The sequence below is a fragment of the Lithobates pipiens genome, unplaced genomic scaffold (genome assembly GCF_037356315.1).
Source record: "Lithobates pipiens isolate NorthernLeopardFrog02 unplaced genomic scaffold, aLitPip1_a1.2 Scaffold_8, whole genome shotgun sequence".
NCBI classification, from domain to species: domain Eukaryota; kingdom Metazoa; phylum Chordata; class Amphibia; order Anura; family Ranidae; genus Lithobates; species Lithobates pipiens.
The window spans coordinates 77,236,489-77,255,351 of record NW_027507903.1 but is presented as its reverse complement, the minus strand read 5'-3'; the positions used below and the strand labels follow the sequence as shown (position 1 = coordinate 77,255,351).

The 18,863-nt window shown below is 42.5% G+C and overlaps 2 protein-coding genes across 2 annotated transcripts; both read right to left on the bottom strand.

Annotated features, from left to right (window-relative positions):
* Positions 1–308: 308 nt before the first annotated feature.
* On the bottom strand, positions 309–6,096 carry LOC143963402 (uncharacterized). The gene is made up of 2 exons (XM_077473029.1): positions 5,953–6,096; positions 309–3,422 (listed from the first exon to the last, which is right to left on the bottom strand). Exon 2 carries the CDS (start codon positions 3,416–3,418, stop codon positions 1,145–1,147), a length of 2,274 nt encoding a protein of 757 aa, XP_077329155.1. The 5' UTR covers positions 3,419–3,422; positions 5,953–6,096; the 3' UTR covers positions 309–1,144.
* Positions 3,448–7,104, bottom strand: LOC143961963 (protein NYNRIN-like). The gene has a single exon (XM_077471303.1). The coding sequence runs from the start codon at positions 7,102–7,104 to the stop codon at positions 3,448–3,450; it is 3,657 nt and encodes a 1,218-aa protein (XP_077327429.1).
* Positions 7,105–18,863: the final 11,759 nt, after the last annotated feature.

Genomic DNA, 18,863 nt, shown 5'->3' with positions numbered 1-18,863 from the left:
AGCTACTGTACATTCTCTGCATCTTTGTGGCTTGCCAAGCTTGAAGAAAAAGAGTGCTCTGTGATATCACATAACTTGCCTGGAAAAAATGGAAAAAGGTAGTTCAAAAAAATAACATAGAATATAGGGAGTTCAATATCAGTGACTCAGAAAGTACTAAAGCCATTGCGTCCTGACAGGTGTAACCCTGATTAGTGGGCCTTTTTACGTATGGGAGCCGTTGTTAACCTTCAAAATCTATATTTCTGATTTATTAATCAGAAGATATGATATGGGTTGAAAAGAGAATTCTTATTGACAAAGGAAAGGGAGGTTTAACATAACACCATTTATTAGAGTACGTTACAGGTTTATCTAATACACAGAAAATATCTATAGTCTAAGTGAGGGAGTAAAATATTAGTTTAAAATACAACAAGAGTACAATACATTCATTACAATACAAAACAGGACATATGACAATTCGGTATACCTTGTAAGTGCTGGGAGATGATCTGATATGTTACCTAATATTGGTCCATAGCTCTGGTCAGTTCTCATCTGCCATTACCCTAGGGTTGGGTTCCCTTAAAAAGGGCCCTCTCTCATTGACTTGCATAGGACCACACTGATTGGTTAGCGATAATTAGTCTGAAGCCCACTTAATTAAAGAGGAAGTTTGCTCTTGAATAGGACACTTAACTATGCATAGTCCCAGCCGGGGTAAATTGTCCATTCCTGAACAGATCAAAGAAATATTTTAAGCATATCAACCACCCTTTGAAATGGATAAATGGTGGATTAGCACGGAAGAATACACAAGCCTTTATCTAGCAAATGAATTCGGCTCCGTACCGACTACACACCCCAAATGGTATCTGTTCGTGGGTTTTGATTATTACATTAGGTAAACAGCAGGACATCTCCCTCACACCCACACTTGGCATACCTGTGAGACAAAGGTATTGTTAATTGAATTATATACGCTGACCAGACGTCTGTTCCTGTACATCAAACCATCTGTGCCGGTTAAGCTAAACTACTACTAATATCTACATCTATAATACAAATATTCCCAGTTGCTAATGGAGATTACTCATAAACTCCTCATAAGGCAACAGATGACCCCTTGTGGCAAGTTGAGTCCAATGAAACGACGCCACACTTAAGTGAGTAATTGTTTATGTCTAATCTCCATTAGTGAGTTCAGTTTCTCTCTCTGCCATCTTAGAAGTCGGCCGAGATATATCACCATACCCGTCATAAATAACAGTACCCCACACTGCAATATGAGAAGACCTTTTATTCCCATTTCTACCCAGGTCCTGGTGGTGACCAAACTGAAATCCCCATCATGTAAAAGTTCATTCAACCTTTTCCCTGTTTTCTCCATATCATTACTAATTTGAATTATATGGGTATCCTTCCTTGCGAGCAGATTGTGAAGGTTTACTGACAGAGTATCAATTTTTATATCAAAATGGGGTAGATAGGTTATAGGATCTGGGACATCAGGGGGACTCTCAATTATATAGTCTTCTGTTAACACTGGTATGGGGGCTACTACAGTTTGCCCAATAATAGTGTACTCGTGTGGAATGAAGCAAAAATTTGGATAGGGTATGGGACACGACTGACCCCCATAGAGAAATGTCTGGTGATTTGTAACGACACAGTACAGTCCATCCATGTGGTAGGTGACCTTTGTGCTAGGTGTTCTCCATTTTGACAGCTTCACTGGGCAGTTAGCTTCCATCTCACTTGTGCTGGTTTCTTGAGGTGGGTGGCGTGGACTTTCCAGTTGGGGGTCCCTCGCTACTTTGGCGGTGGGATCCGGGTCATTGCTTAGACCACAGACTGGAGTGTCAATTTCAAACACATCACAACGGCATAAGTACCTATTGTCTTTGACAGTGCAGCAGGCAGTGTGTGGTGCTTTCCATCGCCCTTGAACTTGAATGAGCATTTCGGGGAGGTGCAACCTTTCCTTGTACACGTCGTTTTCAAGGTACCCGAGGGAGTGTATGGACGCCATCGTGTTAAAGTAGTCATCTTGTGGATGGAACACTGGCAGCGACATGGTGAAGGAAACATACATTAGGTCCCGGTAGGCGCACAGGGACGGGCTCTTCTTGCAAGCAAATGGCCCTCTATTTGGGTGTGGTGTTACTATCCCTATATTTCGAATTGTGGAAACTGGCAGAGGTTTGCACTTGTCTCCAGAATGTACATTCATTCCACCACTATTATTAGTGTGAGTACAATACCATTGGGTAAGGTCGGTATCTCTTAATATATCAGGGATTTTACCTGCTTGGATATCTCGGATGATATTAGTGACCTTGGTTAAAACAAAATTTCCATACGCAGTGCATATTACCTCTTTCCCCATACCATCCTCTCTAGCTTTCTGATTATTTATGTTTATGATTTCGTTGATTTTCTGTTGTGTCTTTTCAAACAACTGGGCAATATCTTTCATGTTATACACCGTAAACCTTTCCTCCTCTGCAAGCCCCTCAACACCCTGCAGAACTGGTTTCAGCACTTGCCGACCCTCTTTTTGTTCAAAATTTCCGATATGCCTGCGAATCGCTGACAAATCGGCTCGGTTCCAAATTGACATGCCAGATCCAAAAAGTCCTGGGATGGACCCAAGTATGCTGTCCAACCCCTTTAACTTTCTGGATCTGAAAATGCCCCTATGGGGAGTGAGGTTTGGTTCTGCAAATGGGTCCTGAGTTCGGCTTGCATGGGAGGCAATCAAATCTACCAGCAAGGAGGAGTAAAACAGAGACACATTTGTCCGGGCACATGAGCCGAATTCAGCCATGTTCCACTGGGACAAATTAAGTACCACGGGTACATGAATGAACTTAACGTTATTGAACAGAATTCCAGGGATTGATGTTGCCGTTAGGCCACTAGGTGGTCCCTCTTGCAGTGATGGGCATTCCAAGGATGTTGGTTCATAGTAGGGGATTGCAGCTGTATTTTTGGGCAAAATGGTAGGAGCAGGGGTGTTAGTCTTTGGGGACACGTGCAAGGTGACTTTTCCTGGGACGTACTGAAGAGTGGATGCCTGTGTGTTGCTGGACAAGGGGATGGAGATAACAAAAGAATATTTCCACTCTCCGGCATCACTCAACCGTGTCTCTTGAATCAACAAGGATCCATTCTGAAAACTCATGACTCTATCCCGGTAGTCAGTGATATTCCCTGCGACGCCGTTACCCCAGACGAGATGATTATCAATGGGACTCCACCAATATACTTGCTTCCCCACAGTCCCTACAATGGCCACAGGTAATAAAATGGATTCCCCCTCTAGGCAGTAGACAGGATTCTTGTCAACGATCACGCTGATGAGTGGTCCAGTCTCCTCTTCCTTGGTAGTTGTGATCAGCTGGAGCAGGATAACGATCCACATCGACTTCATGGCTCTAAAAGGAAAGAAAGCAGCACATTTTAGTTGATTTCTTTGGCTCCATGGAACTGTTTCAGTTGGTTCGCATGAACCCATTTATCTTGTGTCTTTTTGCCCGCCTCTATTCTGATTTTATATACAGAAGGACTTAATTTATCAATAATAGAAAATGGACCTCTCCATTTTTGACTTAGACTGTGATCCAGGGGACGTAGTTCCAAGAACATAACTCGGTCTCCTATGGCCCAAGTGCATTCTCGAACCCCTTTGTCAAAATACGCCTTGGCTTTCTTTTGACTTTTACCCATTTGTGCTGCGGCAAATACATGGATCTCTTTTACCGCTTTTTGGAGTTTAAGGAGGTATTGGTCCATTGACAGTCTGTCTATGGTAGGTGTATGCATCTCTAGCCAGAGATGTTCAGGGAGTCTCATCTGTCTACCTGTCAGCACTTCAAAGGGTGTCAGCCGGGTAGCATATGAGGGGGTTGCTCGGATGGCCATGGCCAGTAATGGCAGCAGATTATCCCAGTTCTTACCATTGATGTGTACAAATTTTTTTAGCATTGTCTTAATCTGCCGATTGGCTCTTTCAACCTGACCTGAAGATTCTGGGTGATATGGAATGTGAAATTTTTGCTCCACCCCTAACATCTGTAGGCAGGTTTTTACCACCTTTCCAGTAAAATGGGTCCCCTGATCTGACTCTATTGATCCTGGGAGCCCCCATCTACTGAACACCTGTTCCACTAAAATCTTAGCCGTATTTTGTGCAGTGTTACTTTTGGTTGGGAAGATCTCTGCCCATTTAGAAAATAAATCTGTGACTACGAAGATGAATCTGTTGTTTCTAGAAGTGACTGGCAAGGGTCCCATGTAATCCATTTGTAAGGCATTCCATGGCCCTTCTTTCAGTCTAATTCGTAAAGGGGCATTGATCTTCCTTGGTGCGGGGTTAACCTGTGCACAGACAATACAATTGTCACAATACTGCTTCACATCTGCCATCATGGAAGGCCACCAACCTATGTTCTTGAGCCGCTCACCTGTTTTCTCTGACCCTTGATGACCCCCAGTAGGTAGGTCATGCACTATGTAAATCATTTCATTTTGGTATTTTTCAGGAACCACCCAAGTTACTTCATCTCCATGATGTAACAATACCTTTTTATCTTCTGACAATGTGAGGTGTTTTATATATTTTGCCAAAGTATTCCCCTCAGAGAGTTCTCCAGTATCATTTTGCAGTTTTTGCATTATTTCCTTAATGTTGTCATCCTGGCATTGTATGTCCGAAATATCCGGAACTACTATGCAGGATTTTGTGAGGGCACAAACACTGGGGCACAAGACTAGGTCCGGTAAATTCGACGGAATTTCCCAGATCTCCCCTCCCTGTGCTCCTTGTTTGGCCAAGCAATCCGCCGCCTCATTTTGTTCCCAGTATGGGGCAGTACCTGAATGACCTTTAACTTTGCACACCCATGGTTTGACTGGCAACTTTTGCACCAATGATACAATATATTTCAACAGGGATGCATGTTTAAGTGGAGACCCATCTGAGGACATGTACTGGTGGGTGTGCCAGAAGGGCAGAAATTCTGTAAGAGCATTACAGACCCACGCAGAATCTGAGTATAAAACAATTTCTTGGTCCCCTTTCATCAGTTCTAGGGCATGAGCGATTGCAGCCATTTCCGCAAATTGTGCTGATTTGACTTTACATGACCGAAAGATTGATGTTTGGGTCTTTGCTTGTGGATTGATATAGTATATTCCAAATCCTGCACATGGAGAACCCTCCACGTAAAAACATGATCCATCTGTGAAAATTTGGCCTGCGTTTTCAGGGACTGTTTCCTTTACTGACAAAGGTCTAAAGAATTGTTGTGCCGATGATTGTGGGGTGATATCACATTCATGTGGTACTCCCTGGTAAAGGAGGCCATGGGCTCTAGTGGACGGATTATTTGTGTGTTGAACTTTAATGTCTCTGTCTTGAAGCAACAAAGCCCAATGGGCCAATCTGGCATTGGATACATTGCCATCCTTCACTCGGTCTGTGAGTAAAAATTTAGTGGGAGTGTGCGTTGTGTGCAGGATGACTGGGTTAAGTCCTATGATGTATGTGAAGTATTTCACTGCCCAAAACGTAACTAGGAGGTGTTTTTCACATAGAGAGTACTTCATTTCCACAGGAGATAATAATTTAGACGCATATGAAATGGGTCCCTGTTGCCCATGGATTTCCTGTGACAGAACAGCTGACATGGCTGTCTCTGATATGGCAGTCTCAATGTGAAAGGGCAGTTGGTACTCTGGGTTGGCTAATGCTGGCGCTTGCGCTAAAGCTTCTTTAAGCTCCTGCACTGCCTTGGTGTGTTGCTCAGTCCATTGCCATTGGGTATCCTTTTTCAACAAATCATACAGTGGTGCAGATTTTTGTGCAAATTCAGGGATGAAAGCCCGTGAATAATTTACCAATCCTAAAAAAGATCTCAGAGTCGGGATGCTCACTGGCAGCGGTAATTGTAGAATGGCTTTTACCTTTTCCGTTGCTATCTTACGTCCGTTTGCTGTCACTGTAATCCCAAGAAAAGACACAGATTCCTTCAACAATTGTGCCTTAATGGGATTACACTTCAGTCCCGCCTTTCCTAGGATCTGCAGAAGTTCCTCCAATAGCCGCAAATGTTCTTCTTTGTCGCATGTGGCTAGCAACAAATCGTCCACGTACTGGAAAAGATTCTTTGGAGAAGAAAAATCAATTAAAATATCTCTCATGGTTGCATGAAATAACGTAGGAGAGTTATGAAATCCTTGAGGGACAGAATTGAAAGTATACTGTTTTCCGAGAAATGTAAATGCAAATTTGTATTGACATTCTTCTGACAACGGTAATGACCAAAAACCATTTGATATGTCCAGCACTGTGAAATATTTGTGTTTGGGATTTAACATGCTCAATACATCCGGGACAGATGCAACGGTGGGGGCGCAATTGTTTGTAATACTGTTCAATTTGCGGTAATCGATTGTTAATCTCCACGAATTGTCAGTACTTTTGCGAATCGGCCATATTGGCGCATTTGTTGTTGATACACATGGTCTGATGACCTTTTGGTCAAGCAGTGACTCTATGGTTTCCTGTATGTAGCTGATAGCTTCCTTTGGAAAGGGGTATTGTTTCTGCGGAACTGGGTCTGGCCCACTGATGTGTATTACCGTATTTACCTTTCCACAGTCATGTTTGTGTTTTGCAAAGGATCCCTGATGTCTTTCTATCACAGGGTGCAGAAGCTGATGTTCTGGGTGATCTGTAATGATCTCCAGTATGTCATATTTTAAATCATTGCGTTTGATGGCTGCAATTGTGTGAGAATCAGGTATCACAATGGTGCTATTCTGATCAGTTGGAACCCCTTGCCATAATAACAGGTTGGTCAGATCCAACATACATCCATTGGGAATTAAGAAGTCTGAACCCAGCAGGCTGGTTTCATTTGGCAAACACATTAATGCTAATGGCTGTTTTAGGGTTAACTCACCAATTTGGATTGTTAGGGGCTTGGACAAGGCAGACTCAACATTATGTCCAGCAAAGCTCTGGAGCTTCAGTGGCTTTCCTGAAGATAGTGTTGAGTTTAAGGGATCTTTGTCATGCATAATTGATATCGCCGCCCCCGTGTCGATTAACATGGCACATTGACGGCCCCTAATCAACGCTGACACTACAGGGCGCCCACACCTATCCAGAGAAATAGGTGCTAAGATTTTGGGGCCTTGTAGTTGTCACCATTGATGACGGTTAGCCTCTGTCTGGGAAGCTACCTGTACTTCCTTTCCAGGGCCTACTTGAAAGGCCTGTAATTGTTGTCGCAACTCTGCATAAGTAGGAGCTCTTTCTGTGTCACTGACATGCTTGCCCTGTGATAGGTGGCTATGAGAGTTTTCTCTTCCTCTGCCTCTGCCTCTATAACCTGATTTCCCCCTATATCCCCTCCCCCTCCCTTGTAAACTTTTGTCCCAGTTAGGGTTGTATGGAGGATTGGCTTCTCCTGGGGCATGGGGGCCTTCTACGGTGGTAGTCCTGCATTGTACTGCAGCCACCTTCCTAAACAGCTGTTTCTCTTCTCTTTCCTTAAGCCTGTGCTGTTTATAGGCTTGGATGGCATGGAATGATCTATGTATTAATCCAATCACCTCCTCATAGCTATGTTTTCTAGGATCTATTAAATGCTCACATTTTATTCGAATAGCGGGATGGGCATTGTGTATCAGTAGGTTCTTATATTCCATGTCCTCTCTAGTGGTTTTACCATTGTTAGTGTTATATGCTGCCCACAATCTATTGGCATAAACTAAAGGATTTTCCTCATTACTTTGTTTGATTTGATAGGCCACCATCAAACCTATAGCTGAGGGGTTTATGACTTTTTGCAATTCGGCCACGGTTACTTTGTAGCTCCCTTTGCCTTCCTTAATTTGATCTGGGAGTGCATTCCAGGTGTGGGCGTCAAGGGTTAATTGTAACACCTTAACTTGGTCACTAGGATTTCGCACACCTAAGAGCTCACACCTCTGTTGTACATTGGTTGCATGTGAAGTAATGTGTTCATTCGTTTTAATTTTGCCAATGAAATCCGCTACACTCATAAGGGTTTTTACAGGTTGAATTGGATATACATTGGAAATCACCTCATTTCCTTCACTATCAAAGCCCAAAAATGTTTGATTTCCTTCAGTAGAGGAGGAAATCTGGGTCCTACCCATGATGGGGAACTTGTCATGCTCCTCATTTGTAGATAGCTGGTCCCCGTTGTCTGGTGGGTCTATGACAATGGTGCATTCTCGATTTTCCTGTGGCTCTGCGATTTCTCCCATCGCCACAGGAAATGTGGAATCGGAACCCATATCTTCCTCTCCCCAATACTCTTCATATTCCTCTGTGTCCCCAATTTCATAGGCACAAGTAGGTGCCGTAGCATTACCTTGTTCGCATCTGTTGGCCACAGCCGCCTGTCCTTTAAGGATAGAAATTGTTTGTAGCAACTGTGACTCGGTTTGCGTGCAGTGTGTGTGATCTATAAATGTTCCTTTCTTAGCTTCATGTAACTTATTTTGGACTACTTTGTATGCAGTAGTTATGTGGTCCAGCTCAGTCTCAACTTTAGTTAGCATGCTTTTATATTGTACCACTTCTTTCTGGGCCAAATTTACACTTTTAACATTTTCCTCCTGTGAGGCATTAACTAATTGATTAAGGGTAGTTAATGTTTGTACCTGGTTCTGTAAAGCTGTATTCTCTTTTTCCTTCTCAGAAATTGTAATATTTTTATTATAGACTATATCTTCTAATTTCTGCATTTTAGTATTCATAGCCATGCAAGCTGCATACATACCTGCTAAGGCTAGACTTTTATGCTGATTTTTTTTGGTTGTTTTAACTTGTTTCTCAAATAACTCCTGGACATAAGTCCAAGGAGATACTTTTAACTTGGCATCACAGGCAAATTCATTGTTCTTATGTTTACGAGTATACGTTGCTACAAAACTTTCTAGACCGGACATGGTAGCCATTACCAATCTATACAATGCAAAATTTGTATGCTAAATTATGTTAACTTCCCCTGTACTATACAGCCACTTTGAGATTACCGTATAGAAGGAGGGAAGGAAAACACTTTAAAAATAATAATTAAAAAAAAAAACATAAACAGACTCAAATAAAAATGCAGAAAATACAGTAAAAATAAAACAATATTTCAGCTCACAATAAAACCCTCTTTTATATTAGTGGGGGAACACTAATTATGCTCACCATAACATTGAGCCTTCAATACAACAATTGACCCAGGGGACAATAGAACCAAGAGCTTTGAGAATGTGTACTGTAAGCCCCCAAGGATCTATATGCTGACAATAGTAATGTAAACGCAGCCGTGTTTACACTAGTATTTGTAACTCAATTCAGTAATACAAACAAAAACCAACAACAAAACTTTTGGAAGGTCTATTATACTATGCTCAGTGCACCTTATTTCACACTAATACACTACTAATAATCTTTCTCAAAGATTAGCTTCAGTATTCAGCAACAAGACTTCCACAGCTCTGTACTTTAACTGACAACAATGAGAATATTACTGCTTATAAAATTCCACCGTAAAAACAAACAAACTACTTTCTTAAAGCTATGTTATGCATTTAGTGGATAGACCATTTCAATTAAAACAAACATTTGTTGAACCTTTTCAACAAAACCAAGATCACACTCAATTGGCGTCTTTTCAATAAAATAAATGTACTCACCATGCAGGACTCTCAAGCAATTGTTAGAGACAGCAATGAAGCTTGGTGAGCACCAAAGAATGCAATAAAAAAAAAAATTAATAACACTTTTCCCGCAAAGTTACTTCCTCCCCCTTACATCGACCGGTATATAAGGGTACATCCAAAGAACTTTTTCAATTATAATTTTGGGATATTAATAAAAAAAAAAAAATAAAAAAAAAAAAAAAAAAAAAAATTTATAATAAAAAAATTATTAAAAAAAAATCCAAAACATAAAAAAAAACAATAATAATAACTTGTGGTGTATATTCTCTCCTTAGAGTTAATCTAATACTCACTTAATAATAAAAACATATAAAAAAAAAACATTTACCTATATTTTTCCCTGTATAGATTGGATAAGCTGACTCAGCTTAAATTCCCCCTAATAACCTTAATCTCTAATAAACAAATTGTGGTATTATATTAAATACTTTCAGTCCTGTACTCAACTTCGTGGTCGCCACTGTTAACCTTCAAAATCTATATTTCTGATTTATTAATCAGAAGATATGATATGGGTTGAAAAGAGAATTCTTATTGACAAAGGAAAGGGAGGTTTAACATAACACCATTTATTAGAGTACGTTACAGGTTTATCTAATACACAGAAAATATCTATAGTCTAAGTGAGGGAGTAAAATATTAGTTTAAAATACAACAAGAGTACAATACATTCATTACAATACAAAACAGGACATATGACAATTCGGTATACCTTGTAAGTGCTGGGAGATGATCTGATATGTTACCTAATATTGGTCCATAGCTCTGGTCAGTTCTCATCTGCCATTACCCTAGGGTTGGGTTCCCTTAAAAAGGGCCCTCTCTCATTGACTTGCATAGGACCACACTGATTGGTTAGCGATAATTAGTCTGAAGCCCACTTAATTAAAGAGGAAGTTTGCTCTTGAATAGGACACTTAACTATGCATAGTCCCAGCCGGGGTAAATTGTCCATTCCTGAACAGATCAAAGAAATATTTTAAGCATATCAACCACCCTTTGAAATGGATAAATGGTGGATTAGCACGGAAGAATACACAAGCCTTTATCTAGCAAATGAATTCGGCTCCGTACCGACTACACACCCCAAATGGTATCTGTTCGTGGGTTTTGATTATTACATTAGGTAAACAGCAGGACATCTCCCTCACACCCACACTTGGCATACCTGTGAGACAAAGGTATTGTTAATTGAATTATATACGCTGACCAGACGTCTGTTCCTGTACATCAAACCATCTGTGCCGGTTAAGCTAAACTACTACTAATATCTACATCTATAATACAAATATTCCCAGTTGCTAATGGAGATTACTCATAAACTCCTCATAAGGCAACACCGTACAGCCAGGGCATTGTGGCTGCATTGTCTCTCCTCCAGCAGCCATTGATTGACAAGCTACAGGGAGAGAGAAGTGAGAAGACGATGCAATTACTGCACCATAGGGGGGGGGGGGGGGGGGTGTGTTTAGGCAAGGTCAGAGAACTGTGTACAACACAGAAGGCAAAGAGATGGGCAGGAAAAAACCTCCACAAGGTCACCGGGAAGATGGAGCAAAATACCACCAGGAAGAGGGGGAGGGGCCCTCTTTGCAAAAGAGTAGAGATGCTGACTATCAGAGCAGTTCAGCATGGCCTTCTTCCTGAAGATGCATATGTAACGCTTGGTTGCTACTAGTAACTAACATCCACTATGTCACCCCGCTGCCAGACCTCCATCTATCACTTCTGAGACAATGAACAGTCATTTGCATTGTTTTTTTGCTTTTGTTTATTGGGGGATATAACTTGGTTGGGGGAAAGGAAATATGGGATGCTCATAGAACAATTACTAATATTTAACCACTTCAATACTGGGCACTTAAACACCTTCCTGCCCAGACCAATTTTGAGCTTTCAGCGCTGTCGCACTTTGAATGACAATTGCGCGGTCATGCTACACTGTACCCAAATGAAATTTTTATCATTTTTTTTCCCACAAATAGAGCTTTCTTTTGGTGGTATTTGATCACCTCTGCGGTTTTTATTTTTTTGTGCTACAAATGAAAAAATACAGAAAATTTTGAAAAAAAAAATGTTTTTTTTTTTGTTTCAGTTTCAAAACTTTGTAAATAAGTATGTTTTCTCCTTCACGGATGGGCACTGATGGGGCTACACTGATGGGCACTGATAAGGCAGCACTGATGGGCACCAATGAAGTGGCACTGATGAGGTGGCATTGATGGACACTGATAGGCGGCACTGATAGGCGACACTGATAGGCGACACTGATAGGCGACACGGATGGGCGACACGGATGGGCGACACGGATGGACACTGATAGGTGGCACAAATTGGCACTGATAGCTGGCACATATTGGCATGGATGGGCGGCACAGATGGGCATGGGTAGGCGGCACAGATGGGCATGGGTAGGCGGCACAGATGGGCATTGGTAGGCGGCACAGATGGGCATGGGTGGGCACTGATAGGCGGCACAGGTGGGCACTGATAGGCGGCACAGGTGGGCACTCATTAGCGGCACAGGTGGGCACTCATTAGCGGCACAGGTGGGCACTCATTAGCAACACAGGTGTTATACTGTACTAATGGATGCCAATCAGTGCCAAACAATAATGCATGCCAATCAGTGATGCCCATTGTGGGCACTGATTGCCATCCATTATGGGCACTGATTGGCATCCATTGTGCCTGACTGGCATCCCTGGTGGTCTAGGGAGGATTACCTCTGCTGGGCATCCCTGGTGGTCTGGTGGCGTCCCTGGTGGTCCAGTGTGGGCATCCTCGGGGGGGCTGTGCTGATAATCGATCAGCACAGACCCCCCCTGTCAGAGGAGCAGCCGATCGGCTCTCCTCTACTCGCGTCTGACAGACGCGAGTGAGGAAAAGCCGATCACCGGCTCTTCCCATTTACACTGTGATCGGCCGTGATTGGACACGGCTGATCACGTGGTAAAGAGTCTCCGTCGGAGACTCTTTACTGAGATCGTAGTTGCCGGGTGTCAGACTGACACCCCGCAACAACGATCGCCGCGATGCGCGCCCCCGGGGGCGCGCAGCGGCTCATAATCCTGATCACGTCATATGACGTCCGGTTAGGATTATGAAACCACTTTGCCGCCGTCTATTTGTAATAGGGCGGGCGGCAAGTGGTTAAGAATTAGAACAAAAGGTTGAGCGGTGAAGTACTGATGTACAAATAATATCTACAGACGCTTCCCCTGCATAAGACCATGTAGACTATTTCTCCTCCTCTGCATATCTCCTTCAGAATGTTGCTTCCAGGACTTCTGCACAAACTTCCACTGTAGAGCATTACTCTTCCTGTCACATCATCCTCTTTTGACAAAAGAGACCACTCACTCAGTATGATATGTTTTTTTTTTTTTTTTTTTTTAAAGTTTCTCACCAGTTTCTCCTGTGAAAGTGATTTAAATACTTTTAGACTGGCTGCAGATCTGATTTTACTTAAAGGGGTTGTAAAGTAAAATTTTTTATTTTTTTAAAATAACAAACATGTCATACTTACCTCCACTGTGCAGCTCGTTTTTCACAGAGTGGCCCCGAACCTGCTCTTCTGGGGTCCCTCGGCGGCTGTCTCTGCTTCCTCCCGCAGGTGCTTCTCACGTTAATGCGAGCTCCCTCGCATTGGTGAGAAGCACTGCGGGCGCCCCCCGCGTGATACAGCCGGCGGCTATAGCCGCTCGCTGTATCACAAGGCCCCGCCCCCGACGCGCTGCGTCATTGGATGTGATTGACAGCAGCGCGAGCCAATGGCTGCGCTGCTTTCAATCCATCCACTCCAGCCAATCAGCGGCCAGGCTGAGCGGCGAAGAGGACGGCGGGGGCGAGCGCGGGATTTTCGAGGGGTCAGGTAAGTAAAACGGGGGGACTGGGGGCGCCGGCAGTGTGAGATGTTTTTTCACCTTAATGCATAGAATGCATTAAGGTGAAAAAACATTTACCTTTACAACCCCTTTAAAGTGTTACTAAACCCAGTAGAATAAAAATAGTTTATCCTCACCCCCCCATCTGTGTCCCATTGGGGATATTTCCCTCCATGTCCTGTCCCATAACCAAAACTGGAAGTGAGAGGAAATACCTCCAAAGTGAAGGAATCCTGGTGTGTCATCAGAACTAGTGTCCCCATTGGAAGATTTTTCCTCTATTACTGTTCTGATGTCAACACAAGTTATAGGATTTTCTTAACTTTCAGATTTTCGATAATAATAGTAAACAGGAGAAATATAGAGGGTGAATTTCCCTAACGGGGGCACAGACAGCAATAAAGACTAAGGCCGCGTACACACGCGGGGACTGTTCGCCCAACTTTGTCCGTCAAACAGTTTCAGCAAACAGTCCGCTCAAAATTAGCATGGACGGACATGGCCACACACGACGAATGAACAGTTTGCTGAAACCGTGCGCGATGACGTGAACGGCACGTACGACGGGACGAAAAATACAACGTCCTATACACTGAATTATAACTTTCGGCGTGTAAATCCTTTCTGAGCATGCGTGGAACTTAGTTTGACGAACAAGCCTACACACGAGGGGACTGTTCGCTGAAACAAAGTTTCAGCGGACAGTTTTTCGGAATTTCCGAAAAACCTTGTTCAGCGGACTGTTCGCTGAAACTGTCCGCTGAAAGCCCACACACGAGCGGACTGTCCGCCAAAACACTGTTCAGCGGACAAAGTTGGGCGAACAGTCCCCGCGTGTGTACGCGGCCTAAAAGGTGCTCTAATCCTTCTCCACCCCATTCAAAAGTAACAAAAAAGTTTTGTCTTTAGTTAAACTTTAGAGATGATATCTAGCCAAACTTTTTTTTTTTTAAAGAGTGGTGAGGCCTTGGAACCATTGGCATTTATTTTTTTATTTTTTTGTCCCTTTTGTGTCCCTGTTGGGGAGATTCACTCTCTCAATTAGGTTGATTTACTGACGGCAAATAGACTGTGCACTATGCAAGTTGCTCTAGACTAGAGCTTAGTAAATTAGGTAAAGTTTCACTTTGCAAAGAATACCCAATCACATTCATTTTACGCACGTTTTTGCATGCATTTGCATTTAATTTTTTCTAAGCTAGCATTTTCTTTGAGTTCACTTCTACCTCCTTTCTTCTTTGGGCTTTTATGTGCACTGCACTGCTTTGTTGTGCATTTTCACGCATGTGCGCGTGTTTCTGTGCATTAGTAGTGTGGAAAACTGCAGCTGTACTTTGTCTGTACTTTGTTTCACTGCACTGCATTGTACTACAATAGTGTGAATTGTGTCCATAGGATAATAAACATGAATAAGTGTTTCACAAATAAGAAAAAATAAACTGAAATTATAAAACAAATATTCTAAAATGATCCGTGATGAAAATATATCAAATCATCAAATGAAATCAATTCACACATGTGCATTAGAATAGCTCAATAAAAGAAAAGTGCATGTGTGCCAAAAAAAGTGCATAAGGCCTCATGTACGCTGCTGCTGCTGAACGGACGTTTAGGAGCAATTGTGCATTTTTTCAACTGCTCCTGAACTCTCCTCTGTTATCTTATCAGAGTCGTACGCATGTACGCAGAGTCGTTTACAGTCATTTCTAGGCAGTTGAGTTCAGATGTGTAGTTAAGGGGCATTTCAAGCACCAAACACTTCTAAACTCGCATTTAGCCATGTTTTGTTTACAGCAGTTTTTCATTTTTGGCTATTTAAAAAAAAAAATCTTTTTTTCCGAACGCTTCTAAACGCAAACGCAGCAAAACACCGTTAAACGCGGCATGTAAATGGGGAAAAATTGTCCGTATCCATATCAAATGATAAATAAGGTGTCTAGTTTTCTTTCCTCTGGTGGGTTTTACTTCCTCTTTACTGCTGCACACTGCTGTCAGTGTCACTGCGAGAGTTCATTACATGTGTGTGTGCCACCCATTCAAAATTCCTACCCCTGAGCCCTGTCCCTGAGCCACCTACATACTATATTGAAAATAAAATAAGAAATATGCTTTTTGCCTTAATATCTACCTTAAAGAGATTGTAAAGGATCATTTCTTTTTTTAAAAATAACAAACATGTCATACTTACCTGCTCTGGGTACTCGTGCAGGCACGCTCCCGAGTCCTGCTGCTGCATCCATTGACACAGACAGCAGTACTTGGCCCCCGCCAGCGGCTCCCGGGTCATTGGATTTGATTCACAGCAGCGGGAGCCAATGGCTCCTGCACTGTACAGAACGCATGACGGTGAAAAATCTTGAGACTTTACAACTCCTTTAAATCACATTGCTAATTGCATATTGTACTTATTTGTAGCTTAAATACTGAAATTTGCACTTAAAACTGTAATTTCGTAACTTTTGGAAATGCCAGTAAAAACTTGGTTGTGCCAGTAAATTTTGGGTGTCATGTCATTAAATTTTAATCTGGTAGGACACCTCAGTGCTCCCAGTATTTTTACCTCAATAAATAATCAACTACACATTTGATTACATATAGAAATCCTCCACCATTGATCTTTACCACCTTGCAGTCCTTTTCAGTTGATTTGGCTATCCTCTAGTGTTGGTCCCTTTAAGACTGCCTCACATGTGCTCATCCATATGTCAGGGTAAAAACAAAGTGACCTCCTATAGTGTAATCTTGTCAGTAAAAATCATTTTATTAACCTCTAGAGATCCGTGCTATAGCCGAATGACGGCTACAGAGCGGAACTGCTTTGCCGGGACTACGTCTATTGACGTAGAGTTTTTGTAGCTGCTGACTTTTTTTAATTTTTACAATCGTGCCTGGAGTTCTTCTTTATACTTTTCCTTAAAGGGCATAATTCACATGCATTTGCATGTGTTGGAATCCATTGAATTAACGTAGCATACCCCTTATCAGGGGGGTTGAAATGCAGGGTTTTATTAGAAATGTATGTGTGTGTGTGTGTGTGTGTGTATGTATGAGAGATATAGAATTACATATACAGTCACATTGACGTCTATTGACGTCGTCCCGCGCACGAGGGGCGCGCGCGATGCACTCTATGATCAGCGAATCTATGAGACTCGCCTGATCACGGATCGGAGCAAGGGGTCGATCCCGACCCCTTACCACGTGATCAGCTGTCAGCCAATGACAGCTGATCATGTGACACAACAGAGCCGGTAATCGGCTATTATTCCTCCTCGCGCTGACAGCGCGAGAAAAAAAAAGCTGATCACCGACGGCCGTGAATCGGCCAGCGTATCAGTGCCCACCTGCCCCCTGACAGTGCCACCTATGTAATAAAATAAGTGCCCCCATCAGTGCCCACAGTGCCACCCATCAGTGCCCACAGTGCTACCCATCAGTACCCACAGTGCCACCTATCAGTGCCCACAATCTGCCTCAACAACAGTGCTGCACCCCACTGCCACATATCCGTGCCCATCAGTGCCATCTACCAGTGCCCATCAGTGCCTATCAGTGCCACCTATCAGTGCCACCTATCAGTGCCCATCAGTCCCATCTATCAGTGGTACCTATCAGTGCCCCTTAGTGCCACCCATCCGTGCCCCCCTTCCGTGCAACCCATCAGTGCCATCTTATCTGTGCCCATCTTTGCCTATCAGTGCCACCTTATCTGTGCCCATCAGTACTGCCTTATCTGTGCCTATCGGTGCCACCTTATTTGTGCCTATTAGTGCCGCCTTAACTGTGCCTATCAGTGCCCACCAGTGCAGCCTATCAGTGCCACCTCATCAGCGCATTTCAATGAAGGAGAAAAATGACCTGTTTGCAAAATGTTATAACAAACTATGAAACATGATTTTAAATTTTTTTTTATTTTGCATCTTTTTTTGTTTGTTTAGCAAAAAATAAAACTCCCAGCTGTAACTAAATACCACCAAAAGAAAGCTATATTTGTGGGAAAAAAATGATAAAAATATAATTTGGGTACAGTGTTGTATGATCGCGCAATTGTCATTCAAAGTGCATCAGCGCTGAAAGCTTAAAATTGGTTTGGGCAGGAGGGGGGTTTAAGTGCCCAGTAAGCAAGTGGTTAATGAAGTAACTCTTACATCAGAAAAAACACCTTTTGGTATCATATACTCATCATAAAAAGATCTCCAACACTCCACTTCTAGTCTGGGATGCCTTACGCATTACATCACACCCACACAACTTCATCAGGGGGACCTATATCCATAGGATAACCTGGATTTTGGACTGTCTGCAGTTGGAGTGCAGCCACAAATACACCCCACTTCATCTGGTGTTTGAATGAGCTGAAAATCACACAGCAAGGGAACGAACGAGTATCACACAGGAACGTGCACTGTGTTCCTGTGCGATTCTAGTATGAACTGACTATCAGTGTTTCACTTTTAAACTCAGTATTGTGTCCTCTGTACTCTTACAGTTCTCACGCAAGGTGCTGTCACTGTGTGTGGCAGTGGTAAATGCCGGCTACGTTTACAGTAAACACTGTTCTTTCTCCCTCTGTATTTACAGGTAACTCATTTTTTCAGCATGCATTTCTTAAGTAACAGCATATATAAACATATAAAAAGGATAGCCAAATCTCAATGGATAGCATGTCTTAATTGGGACTCCTATGAAAGTGTGCTAAAATATAGCCAGTCTGTTGCATTATTTGTTGCAGAATGTTATTTACTGGAAAACAAAGCTATGCTTCAGTGGTTTGCCAAATTTTAGGATCAGTCCTCTGCAGGTGATCAGTGATTACAATGTCCTTTGTTATCATATTATATAACTAAGGATTACTATAGATTGTATTAAAAAAAAATGTCAGTTTTTGTTTGTTTGTTAGTTTGTTTTCTTTGCTGTTGCTATTTTTACTAACTCCAGGCAACATCTTTATTTAGTAAGAAATATACGGTGTACATAGATATTGTATGGTTTTCCTATGCACTGTTTACGAAAATTTCCATTAAAATAGTTTAAAAAAATAGTTGCAGATGTTCAGCCCATATAAAGCAATGACAGGCCGCCAACTGTCCGCTGTGTCTGGTTAGGGAAAGAAGATCACTTCTGTAAAAACAGCTTTTGTTCTGAGGCAATGGTCTGTTCCTAACCGCAGGTTATTGCTCCATGTGCGATTACATCCAAACACTAGCAGAGCTATGCGGTCGCTGTCAGCCT